The following is a 12,822-nucleotide window of genomic DNA, read 5'->3' as shown; positions in this document are numbered from 1 at the left end:
TAGGGTTTTAATTTGCGGCTTGTGAATTACTCTTTACGCCCTCTCAGGCTGGCTCGTTTTGATTAGGCCGTGGGAAGTCCAATCAGACAAAGAGGGAGTTATCCAGTGAGACCTTGATTGGTATAACCGCAAACACACAGAGGGTGGGTGCTCGTAAGGGACGTCATTTCGGGAGGTGTGGATTGCGTCACGTGTTCGAGCCCTCCCTTGAGCTCCCGTAGGACCGGCCGCCTTAGGAAACGAGGAGAGGATGCGGGGCATATCCTGGCCATCATAGCAGCTTTTCGCTTTGCTCTACAGCCGTATCCCAGCTTTGGAGCGCCTCCATGCCTCCGTTGTGAACAGGAAAGCTGCTCAGGCTATCTCTAGTTCCCAGCTCCCGAGCTCGGTACCATGGGGAACACCGTGACCTGTTGCGTGTCCCCGGACGCCAGCCCGAAAGCGGGGCGGGACCGTGCAGTGACAGAGAGAGGGGAGCCCTACCAGGCGCAAGTTGAGCTGCAGGAAACCGACCCAGGACCTCATTTACAGCACATAAGCGACCGGGAGTTCCCTGTTGGTGAGTACACCCCACATGGTGCCATTTACAGCAGCTAAAATGATCTGGAATTATTTTGCACACTTTGCTGACATTGTGCAGTGGCACATGAAACTCCTTGCAAGTGGGAGCGTAGTGCAGCATGCCCTGCTCACCATACTAATACCATGGTTCTATCAATTTCTTATTTCATTATCTGGAATTTGTAGTGTCCCTGCTCACACTAGAAATAATATTTAGAAGCAAAAAATGCTACTTTGCAACTGGCCACTTTAAAAGATCCAGAGACACTCATTCTGACACAAGTTCATAACAGAAGTACTTTACTACTATATGTGTATTGTTTTGTCTGCAATCATTTATAGAAGCCCATAAGCACCTTAGCTGTGGGTTGTTGTGGCTTGTTTCATTGGTTCCAAAATTAGTTCAATTCTGCACTTGTGTAGATACCACTGTTGCTGGTAGTGGCAGTAACTAATTCTTTTTACACAATAAGTTCTTTGTTTCCCTTTTTTCTTGTTTATGCTGTCAGTGGCTATACTAAAAAAAATAGGTATTTTTTTAATCAAGAGAAAAAAGCAAAATACTGGGAATTGTCTATAGTATGTATGTATGTATATCTTTATTTATAAAGCACTACTTATGTACGCAGCACTGTACAGTAGAATACATTAATATAAACAGGGGGTTATTAAGGTAATAGATAAAGTATAGTACAGTTGCAACAAGTTAACTGCCCTGACATTTTGCATCACATTGCATTACATTGTTTATACAGTAAAGATCTCTGACCTGCTGATATGTAGTTGTGGTGGTTATAAGGTACATTGACAACCTTAGGGCTATGGCACTTTGTAGTGTCTGAAATTGTTTCCTGCAGTTCACATTGACTTAAATTGGAAATGCTATCTTGTTTTTTCCCGTTATAGACAATACTAGGCTTAAAGGAACAGTTCAGCATAAAAATGAAACTGGAAAAAATAGACTGAGCAAAATAAAAAATATGTGTAACATAGTTAGGCAAAAATGTAATCTATAAAGGCTGGAGTGAGCAGATATCTAGCATTATAGCAAAAACACTACTTCCTGCTTTCTGCTCTCTAACCTCTTACCTAGTCATTGACTTTTGGGGGCACATGGGACATAATTATTCAGTTAGTTTGTGAGCATGCAGGTCAGATTCCAAAGCAAACTAACTGAACCGGTATGTCCCATAGGACCCCCCCTCAAGTCACTGATTGGTTACTGACTGCTAACAGCTTAGGGAGCTGTAAAGGAGAAAGTAGCGTTCTGGACATAATGTTAAACATCTGCCCACTTCAGCCTTTATAGATTTGAAAACATTTTTTATTTTGCGCAGTCTATTTTACCAATTTTCATTTTTACACTGAACTATTTCTTTAAGATAAAATTTAGGCCGCTTTTCAGCAGGCCATAAGTATTAAAGGGATGCTATATTTAAACAAGAAAGCTTAAAACTGCTATGAGGTGTCACTTTGTCAGTTTGCATGCTGCAAATATGCCATATGCTAAAGGCTATATATATATATAAATACATGTGCCTTAAAATGGTGGCTGGGTAAGAAAGGGCCAGCGCAGAAGCACAGCAAGAAGAAGGTGGAAATTAGCAACTGAGATCACTGGGGGTGGCTTTCAAGCTCAGAAACAAAAAGGATGGGGGGGGGGGGTGGTGTTTGACAATTAATTATCTAAAAGAGCTGCAGTTGATCTGCTTATGATTTAGAAATGAATGAGAATGAATAGAGGGAGAAAGTTATGATATTCTGGGGTTTAGAGTCCTCTTATTAATTAAAAGGCTGACGAGGTACAGAGAAATGTCACAGTATTTAAATCTAAAAAGTCAATCAAAAACTGTTTTCAGATAACCAAGTACTTCTCTGACTGTATTGAATAGTATTTATAAAGACAAACATTATTTACAAAAACATAATATTTTAGATAATTTCACACATTGTAGAAGGAATACTATTGTGCGCAATACAATGTAGTCAGTATTTCCCACAAAGCATGAGATATTGTATTCAAAATTTATTCAGAATTCTAGTCACTAGATAAAAGATCCACTTAACCTTTTTTCTAAAGGTGGCCATACACAGGCCAATTTCAGCTGCTGATATCGGTCCTTTGGGCCAATTCGGCAGCTTATCTTCCCCTGTGTGGGCATCACCGATGGGCCTTCCTTACCGACATCTGGCCTGAAATTGGCCAACTCTCTATTGGGCAGGTTTGATTTTTTCCATCTGATTGGGGACCGCATGGGCTCTTTGATGCGGTCCCCAATCTGATGGTGCCTATTCCCACCGTTCTAATTTGATTGTTTGGCCCTAGGATCAAATTAGTCTGATATCACCCACTTGTAGGTGGGCATATCATGAAAAGATCTACTCGCTTTTCCAAACGAGTGGATCTTAGGGCTCTGGCACACGAGGAGATTTGTCGCCGGCGATTTTTAAAAGAGCGATTTGGTGACAAGACGCCAATGCTAAATCAATGGAAATCGCCAGCGTCAAAACATACGAGGCTACTTCAAATCGCCTGCTGTTTCAAATCGCACACAGACCCTTTTCTGAGCGACTTGAGTAAACATGAGGGGGGGTTAACTGTTGAGTGTACCATGGGTAGCAGATCGACTGGAGCTCAACTAGCATGAAATCTCTTTGTGGGTATTGTTGTGGCGACTTGTCGCCAAAGCGCCAGGAGGAAAAAACGCAGGCGACAAATCTCCTCATGTGCTAGAGCCCTTAGAGTTGTCTGTTGAGGATATAACCTCCTCTTTTGTTGTAGAACCCTTTCAGTACCAATTACTGTAAAGTGGTCAAGGGATCTACCTGTGCACTCTGCAAAATGCACTTATACATTCCCATAATGGTTAGCCCAGTGATATGCTTAACCTCTGTATTTTCTATAAAACTTGGCGATAGTGTAACTCTAAGGGGCACATTCATCAAATCACGAGTTCGAATTCCGAAATGGGTAAAATTCGGATTGGATTTAATTTCTGATGATCGCAAATATCACGAAGATGCTTACGAAAAAATCGTAATAGTTATGATAACTTCGTATTGGTGTTCCAAAAGTCACAAAATTTTCGTACCGAACGATTGTAAACAGCGGGAAAACCTTTCCGACTTTGATCCTTCTGTGCATGATTTTGGAAGCCTTCCATAGGAATCAATGGCACTCTGCAGCTCCAACCTGGCTCAAGGAAAGTCACGATAACGAAGCTTGAATGAATCCGAGACTTTCGTACTCGGTGCGACAATGATTTTGTTGCAAGGTACAAAATTGTTGCAGAAAATACACTTGGAGCGTTCGTACATTAATAAATGTCCCCCTAAGGGTTTTTTAAGTGTCTTTGACATGAAATAACAACCTGACCCTAAAAGGAAAACTAAACCCTAAAAACAGGTCTGGATTGAGATTCAAAATAGGCCTTGGCATTTCAAGTACACAGAGGCCTAAGCAACCCCCCACCAGGCCAATAAATAGTAACTGTCTACGGCATCTTATACCAGCATCCCCGGCATTTGCCAGAGTCTACATATTGCCAGTTCAGGCCTGCCTAAAAACAAGCATGGCTAGAAATGTTTTTTATATACTGAGCTTAATGTACCATCCTAAATGTTAAGCAGTAAGTGTAATGAACCAGGAGCTCATCATCCTACTTAGTGTGCTCTAGTCAGCTGTGGAGAAGCTAAGCTTGGTGGTTGTTGCAAATTATCAAGCAGAAAATAAGATTTTCCTGTTTGACAAATCGCTGATTAGTCATCTATTCAAATTTAATAGTTGGCCTTGTATTGTGAAATTTATTTTCTATGAATACATTATATTGACAATTGGTCGCTAAGCTCAGGTAACTGACAGCAGCACAGAGCAAGTGGTGTAAATAAGCAAAAAAGAAGATGGAAGCCAATTAGGGCATATTCAGAGGGGCAGATCTTTACTGCTAAAGGTCTGTGGTGGACTTGGGCTGGTACAGAACCCCAAAACATAACGTGCACCACATATTTTTAGCTACTGTGACAGATTTAAGCATGCTTTCTTATAATTTCTGACAAGCTCCTAGAGATAGCTCCCTAAACTCTGTACTTCAGTATAACATGTATCAAGGACAGTGGTTCTTAAAGGGGACTAAATGTGTATAACCCAGAAATGTGAGGTGGCGGTTCATAAGGAGGTGTTGGTGGACTTGAATACTTGAATACTGCTGAATATTTCAGAATAGCCACTCTGCAGAAGAGTATTTGTGGACCAGACAACTTTCAGCTGGCCTGAAGTAGTCCTGCTTAAAGGACATGTCAACCCCAAAAATATTTTTTGCCTAATAAAAGAAAACCTAATTCAAAGCAACTTTCCAATATCAATTTATTAAAAAATTATGTTTACTTTTTTAAGTTATTTGTAAATGTAATTGCTATAGAAATCAGCATTTGCTGAACTCCTAATTGTTACTTTTTAAACAATGTTGCAAGTGCCAGGCTCCTCCAGCAAGTCAGGTCTGTAAAATCTGCTACTTGTGTTACATTGTTTCAAATGCCAGAGCCACCAGGGAAGAGAATAGAAAGGACAGATAGACACTGCTTCTATTAGCAGCTATATATACAAATAACTCAACAACCATTACAAATATGTCATGAATGGATATTACAAAGTTACTTAGAATTAAGTTTTCTTTTATTAGGCAAAAAATTATTTTTGTGGTTGACTTGTTCTTTATATGTCCATATACTGCACTGTTCCAAGGCTGGATTTATGGTGCCTCTGTTAACTGTCTATCCCATACCTCTGTGGGACAGTCATTCTGCTTGATTAAATGGCATGGCTCTAACAGCAATTATAATTCTGATGAAATGAAAAGAAAAAAAAAAAAGTTAGAGCCCCTTGTATTCATGTAATGCAGTAAATATGTCTGCTTGTAAATCAGCGTGGATCATTGACATGATTGTGTTATTTTCAATTTAATTACATCTGCTATTCCCCACTATTAACAAAATCATTAGTGCTACATTTTTTAAGTATATAATCCTGTACTGCACACATTTGAATCTATTACCAGTAGTTTAACATTAGTTTAACATAGCTTTTAAAAAAAATGCCATGTATAAATTCAGTACTGAAGTGGTATTAATTACAGTTAGGGTTAGGGTCTGTGTCTTCTTCTGTTTAACAAACAAATACAATGGTGCCTTGTACCGCAGAGAATATCTCCCAACAATTGAGTTCTCTGTATGAGGGGGAGATTGAGGTCACCACAATAAGTAAAGCTATTTTAAGAAAACTATTCACACAATACAGTCGTTATTGCTTAACTAGGATAGTATATTAAAGTATATGGGCTCAAAAAATGTAGAATCTGTGAAAAATGAGAATAATTTGGAATGTTGGTCCACAGATAGCATCAAGTGCACAGAGCGCCACAGTCATTGCCCAGATAATGCTAAAGTTACAAAAAGGCTAATCTGTCTGATATTACAAGATGTGCTGTATAGTTATCAGTTTATAATGCTCTCCAGCAAATGGACAGGTTTACAATTTTGTGTCAAAAATAGAACATATGTAAGAGTATGAAAATTATATTGCTGCTGTAGTTATTTAAAAGAAGCAAAATTCTCATGTAAATTATGTACACAGTAAGGGCTCTGGCACACGGGGAGATTAGTCGCCCGCGACAAATCTCCCGTGTCTCGGGTGACTAATCTCCCCGAAATGCCATCCCACCGGCGAAAATGTAAATCACCGGTGGGATGGCATATGCCGCAACACGATTTCAGTGAAATAGCGCAAGTTTCCTCTCGAGGCAACTTGCACGATTTCACCGCAATCGCGCCGCCGCGTATGCCATCCCACCGGCAATTTACATTTTCGCCGGTTGGATGGCAAACCGGGGAGATTAGTCGCCCACGAACAGGGAGTTTTGTGGCGGGCGACTAATCTCCCCGTGTGCCAGAGCCCTAAAGGTAGAGCAAATATTTAAACAATTCCAACTTACACATATCTAGGAGCTGTAATCATACATATGACGGTTACTGCCAGCATGTGCTTAAGCAGATCATTTGCTTTACTATGGCAAGAGGTGACTTTAGTAGTTTTGACCTTCATTTGTTTTCCATGTGAACACAGAAGCAATCAAGATGCCTTATAGTTGATCAAAGAATCTTATGAATTGTCCATGAAATCTGTTGAGCTTTTTTTTTTTTTTTTTGTGAGCCAAGCAGAACTTAAAGCAAAACTATACCCTCAGAATGAATACTTAACCAACAGATAGTTTATATTATGTTAACTGACCTTTTAGAATTATACCAAACTGGAATAAATATATCAGTAAATATTGCCCTTTTACGTTCTTTCCCTTGATCCACCATTTAGCGATGGGCTGTGTGCTCCCTCAGAGATCACATGACCAGAAATAATGCAGCTTTGTGTGGATGCAAAAGGCAGAACTCTGTTCATTAAGTGGCTGTTGTGGCCTAGCATGTATGTGTGCCTTGGCTTGTTTGTGTACACTATGAATCCTATGATCCCAGAAGGCGGCCCTTAATTCTTAACATGGCAATTTTCTATGGTACAGGTATAGGACCCGTTATCCAGAATGCTCGGGACCAAGGGTATTCTGGATAAGGGGTCTTTCCAAAATTTGGATCTTCAAACCTTGTCTACTAAAAAATCAATAAAACATTAAATAAACCCATTAGGATTATTTTGCATTTAGTAAGGAATAATTATATCTTAGTTGGGATCAAATACAAGGTACAGTTTTATTTTTACAGAGAAAAAGGAAATCAATTTAAAAAATCTGAATTATTTTATTAAAATGGAGTCTATGGGAGACAGCCGTTCCGTAATTCGGAGCTTTCTGGATATCAGGTTTCCGTATAAGGGATCCCATACCTGTACCCACTAGCACACACTACTAAAGTATATTTTTATGAAAATGGTTTATTTACATGGAGCAGGGTTTTTCATATGAGCTTGTTTATGCAATGTACATTTTTTATAGAGACCTACATTGTTTGGGGGAATAGTTTTTGTTTAAGTCCTGTTTCTATCACCTCTATCATGGGTAGTTACCCATGCTCCGTCGGAAATTAGCCTAAAGCTGGCCATACACGCACCAATAATATCGTACGAAACCTCGTTTCGTACAATATTCGGTGCGTGTATGGCATGTTGGCGAGTCGACCGATATCGCAGGAAGCTGCCAAAATTGGTCGACTCGCCGATCGGCCAGGTTAGAAAATTTTGATCGGGCGCCATAGAAGGCACCTGACCAAAATCTGCCGTCAGGGCTGAATCGGCAGAAGGAGGTAGAAATCCTATTGTTTCTACCTCCTTATCTGCTGTTTCAGCCCTGAACGGTGTGTGGCGGATCGCACAAAACATCGTCAGATCGCCACGTGTGTGGCCACCTTAAGAGTGAAGACACAAAGAGCTACTAGTAGCAGCTACTTGTCACGGCTACAAAAATAGACAGTGTTGATCATTTACTGATAATTGTCTCTAGGTGTGTTTTAGCAGAGGAAATTAGATAGTAAGATAGTAAGTTGGGTTGGAAAAAGACATACGTCCATTAAGTTCAACCATAATGCCTATATATAACCTGCCTAACTACTAGTTGATCCAGAGGATCAGTATTTTCTTGCATTTAGTAGCTGTGACAAGTAGCTCCGTGTGTCTTTGCCCTAAATAAAACTTGTGCAGCACCAATTATGGAGTACATCTTAGTTCCCCTATTTTAAGCCCTCCTAACTTGGCTGCATCGACCCCAAAACTGGCGCTATAGAAAAACCCAACCAAAAAGGGCAAAGCAGCGTACCTGGGCATCATCTTCTGTTCAGTTGAAAGTGCTTCGGGTCTTACTGCTGATATGGACCCTGCTTGAGCATGCACAGTTGGGGGCTAGTCAGCTTCAACTGTGCATGCTCAAGCATGTGCTTCATCACAAATTAGACAGTTGTGCTGAATATTTTTGCATTGCATCATTTCCAGTGTTTTCTGTGTGAATGTCTGTGCCCGATTCTTCAGCCATAAGTCTGCTTGAAGCTATTGACACTGGGTGCTGAGGGAACCCTGGAGCTACCAAGAGGTAACTAGCTCCAGAGTTCACACAACACTATGGGGCTGATTTACTAACCCACGAATTCGAATCCGAATTGGAAAAATTCCGATTGGAAAACGAACATTTTGCGACTTTTTCGTATTTTTTGCGATTTTTTCGGCGCCTTTACGACTTTTCGGAAATTATCGCGACTTTTTCGTTACCAATACGATTTGCGCGAAAAAACGCGAGTTTTTCGTAGCCATTCCGAAAGTTGCGATTTTTTCGTAGCGTTAAAACTTAAAAGGCGCGACGTTTTGCGCAAGTTTTAACACTACGAAAAAATTGCAACTTTTTGCGCAAGTTTTAACGCTACGAAAAAATCGCAGCTTTCGGAATGGCTACGAAAAACTTGCGTTTTTCCGCAAAAATCGTATTGGTAACGAAAAAGTCGCGATAATTTTCCGAAAAAAATCGCAAAATACCGATCATTACGAAAAAAACGCAATCGGACGCATTCGGCCCGTTCGTGAGTAAGTAAATGGGCCCCTATGTGTCAGTAGCTGCAAATGTGCTTAGTTTGGACCAGAAGGCAGAAAGGACTGATTGTGCACTTCCATTTAGTTGTGCTAGAGTGCATTTGGACCCAGATACTTATATTGAAAGTGGTTTGACACAACTCACTGAGGGGAAAAGTGCAAGTTGCCCATTGCAGTTCATGCCCCTGCTCAATACAGGATACGTACAGAAATCCAGTAATTCTCTTGCACAGCGTCACAACTAAGTTCTTTTATTGGTAAGCACCCCAATAGTATGAAATCTTAATTGCTTCTGAGAAAGCATTGTCGATGCCACACAACACTTAATGCTGCTTGTTTATCATTTCCATGCACAAATTTTACTGGATTTCTGTAAGTAGCATGTGTTAAGCGGGACAATCAATTTGCAATAAATTTACTGCACTATATGCAATTTTTTTTGTATCAAGTTCCAAATAATATGTTTGGCTTTACCTTCTGATCAGTCTTTACCTTCAGATGAGTTGGAGTCGCTGTTTAAGCAGTGAGGGAAATTTACATTCGTATGCATTGAGCATTATAAATGGTGAGTTCACATGTGGTTGATTTGTATTTTAACAGTTAATTGCAGATATGAAACACAAGGGTGTGTTTTGGTGTTTTTAGACATGGTACACTATTTGCTTAATTTTTGTGTGCTTCATTTATCGCCATTAAAAACAGGGCTCACTTGCATACCCCTGTGAGCTGCTTTCTGTACCTTTCTGGCACTTAGGGCCCGTTCACATGGAATAATACACTAAGGAGTGCAAGCATCAAACACTTGCTCTTGTACCAGTGGTAAAGCACTATAGTGAGCAACTAGCCTTGGTAGGTAGTTGAAGAGCCTAATTATAGCCTTTGAAAAAAAATGTATGTTAACTTAACCATTAGGGCACTGATTCTTAACAGTGTACATGGCTTTTAAAATAGAATGTATTTTACACTGTGTAAGTGGTTTAACATAAAGGCAGCAGGCTCACATTCAAATCCTTTAGAGGACATCATTATAAAAGAGGTAATCTGAACAGACCCTTGTGACTTGACTTTTCGTAGTGCTGCTTTATCAATATAGCAGCATTCATTTGTCCTTCAGAGCTGAAAAGCAAACTTTAAATGATTCTGCAAAAGAGCAAAAAATGCACACGCTGAGCTTGCTCTGTGCTGTAGCAAGCACATCTAGTAACTAAACACCCTTTAATGGATTTTCCCATAATGATGATAAACCTGGAAGATAATTCTAAAGGGATTGCGCAATAAACACTGACTTACTGACCTCATCTGCTACTCATTTTCTACAACAGCTGCAATGGTAAGCCCACAAGCCTTATGGTGGCCATACATATTACCGTTATGATCTTCCTTACAACCAGTGATTGCAGGAAGATCTTTTGTACACTCCACTAAGTGAATGCAGTAGAATCGTCCGATATATAGGTAGAAAAAAAAGAATTCTATCCAATCTGATGATTTAGCACCAAGGGTAGGGCCCACAAGGTGGATTATCATCTGCGTATAAGAGCAGGCTGACAATTTGCCTGTACACTTAAAGTGGACCTGTTACCCAGACATAAAAATCTGTATAATAAAAGTCCCTTTTAAATTAAACATGAAACCAAAATTCATTTTTATATTAACACATTCAAACCCATTATAAGTGCATTTAAAAATCCCAGCTGTCAATCATATACTGCCTGCCCCTCCTCTATACCTTAGGCATAGAGGCAGGGCAGACAATTACTTAAACTTTCCATTCAGCACTTAAATCCCCCCTACCTCCTCACCATCTAATTTGCCACTTTAGAGGCTCGCGTTGCCACTTTAGAGGCTCGCGTTAGAGCACTAGAGGAACACGTTGCAACACTGCGTTCAATCAACAATCTTGAGAGGGGTCTCTTGCTAACTGAACAAGAACTAGTGGGGTCAGATAGTAGGGGGGGGAGGGGAGCAGCAAAAGGATGATAGAGCAGTAAGCTGGGTGACAGTTAGAAAATCTAGTGTGGGGAAAAGGAAAAGGGAGGCTGCTCCAGGGTTTGCGCATCCCAACAGATTTGCCAGATTGTGTGAAGATGGGAGTGTGAACTCTGGATTGGCGGTTCTAGGTGAGGCTGATCTCTCTAACAGCCGGGAGACCAGTTTCTCTAGTAGTGGTGGGGAGGAGAGCAGAGCTAGGCCTAAACAGATGGTGGTTATAGGGGATTCGATCATTAGGAAAGTGGACAGGGTAATCTGTCAAGCGGATCGCTTCAACCGGACAGTTTGCTGTCTTCCTGGTGCCAGGGTTCGGCATGTGGTTGATCGGGTTGACACATTATTGGGAGGGGCTGGGCATGACCCGGCTGTCTTGGTACATATCGGTACTAACGACAAAATGAACGGTAGGTGGGGGACTTTAAAGAGTGAGTTCAGGGATCTAGGCTCTAAGATTAGGCAAAGGTCCTCCAATGTCATTTTTTCGGAAATTTTGCCGGTGCCACGTGCAAGTTTAGGGAGACAGCGAGCGCTTAGGGAGCTAAATGCGTGGCTAAAGTCTTGGTGTAGGAAGGAAGGATTTGGGTTCCTAGAGCACTGGGCTGACTTTTCCTTGGGGTACAATCTATACAGCCGTGACGGATTGCACCTCAATGGAAGGGGGTCTGCTGTGCTAGGGGAGAGAATGGTTAAGAGGTTGGAGGAGTGTTTAAACTAGACAAGGGGGGGGGGTGAGCTAGAATTCTATGGGAAAATTAGTGTAGATGGGGTAGGGGGACTAGCAAAGGGTTGTGGGGGAGGAGTGAGGGGGGCATATAGTTTATCAGATAAGGAGCTTCCGTTACAAGGAAAACAGTCTAGTATTTGCCTTAGCTCTAATTCTCCCTTAGCTAATGTAAACATCAGAGGGAGAAGTAATAATCTCCGCTGCATGCTGGCTAATGCGCGTAGCTTGTCGGGTAAATTAGGGGAGCTGCAAGCTATTGCATGAATTGAAAATTATGATTTAATAGGTATCACTGAGACCTGGTGGGATGATAAATGCGACTGGGCTGCAAATTTAAATGGCTATACACTTTTTAGGAGGGACAGAGAGATTAAAAAGGGGGGAGGGGTTTGTCTTTACGTAAAGTCAGATTTAAAGCCATGTAATAAAGACATTACCAATGAAAACGTTGAATCTCTTTGGGTAGAAATTTCAGTAGGGCTGAAGGTCACAAAGAAAATGATCATTGGTGTATGCTATAAACCACCCCGTATAGATGAGGGGGATGAGGCCCAGCTATTGTTGCAAATGGAGGAGGCTTCAAAACTGGGTCAAGTTGTTATTATGGGGGACTTTAATTATCCGGACATTGACTGGAGTAATGGGGTGGCTAAGTCAGAAAAAGCTAGTAGGTTTGTAAATATGCTAAATGACAACTTTTTATTTCAGGCGGTTCAAGAACCCACTAGGAATGACTCTATTTTGGACCTGGTGATTTCTAATAATAATGAACTCATCTCTAACATTTGTGTGGGTGAGCATTTGGGGAACAGTGATCACAACATGGTCTCCTTTGAGATAATGCTGCAGAGACAGCGCTATAAGGGAGTAACTAAAACGCTCAATTTTAGACGTGCAGACTTTGCCAGTATAAGGGCATCTGTGCAATGTGTCAACTGGGAAAGGCTTTTCATGGGGTTAGACACAGAAGGAA

At 40.9% G+C, this 12,822-nt stretch overlaps 1 protein-coding gene across 1 annotated transcript in view; it reads left to right on the top strand.

Moving 5' to 3' along the window:
- The first annotated feature begins 347 nt into the window (after positions 1-347).
- The window catches only part of ccnyl1 (cyclin Y like 1), a 57,972-nt gene continuing 45,497 nt past the window's right edge, over positions 348-12,822 (top strand). Inside the window, 1 exon segment of the mRNA NM_001016919.2 lies at positions 348-559. Within this exon segment, the coding sequence (NP_001016919.1) occupies positions 394-559 (166 nt within the window). The 5' untranslated portion in view covers positions 348-393.

Source organism: Xenopus tropicalis, chromosome 9 (genome assembly GCF_000004195.4).
Source record: "Xenopus tropicalis strain Nigerian chromosome 9, UCB_Xtro_10.0, whole genome shotgun sequence".
NCBI classification, from domain to species: domain Eukaryota; kingdom Metazoa; phylum Chordata; class Amphibia; order Anura; family Pipidae; genus Xenopus; species Xenopus tropicalis.
The sequence above is the reverse complement of the archived record's forward strand: the minus strand, read 5'-3'. Positions and strand labels throughout refer to the sequence as shown.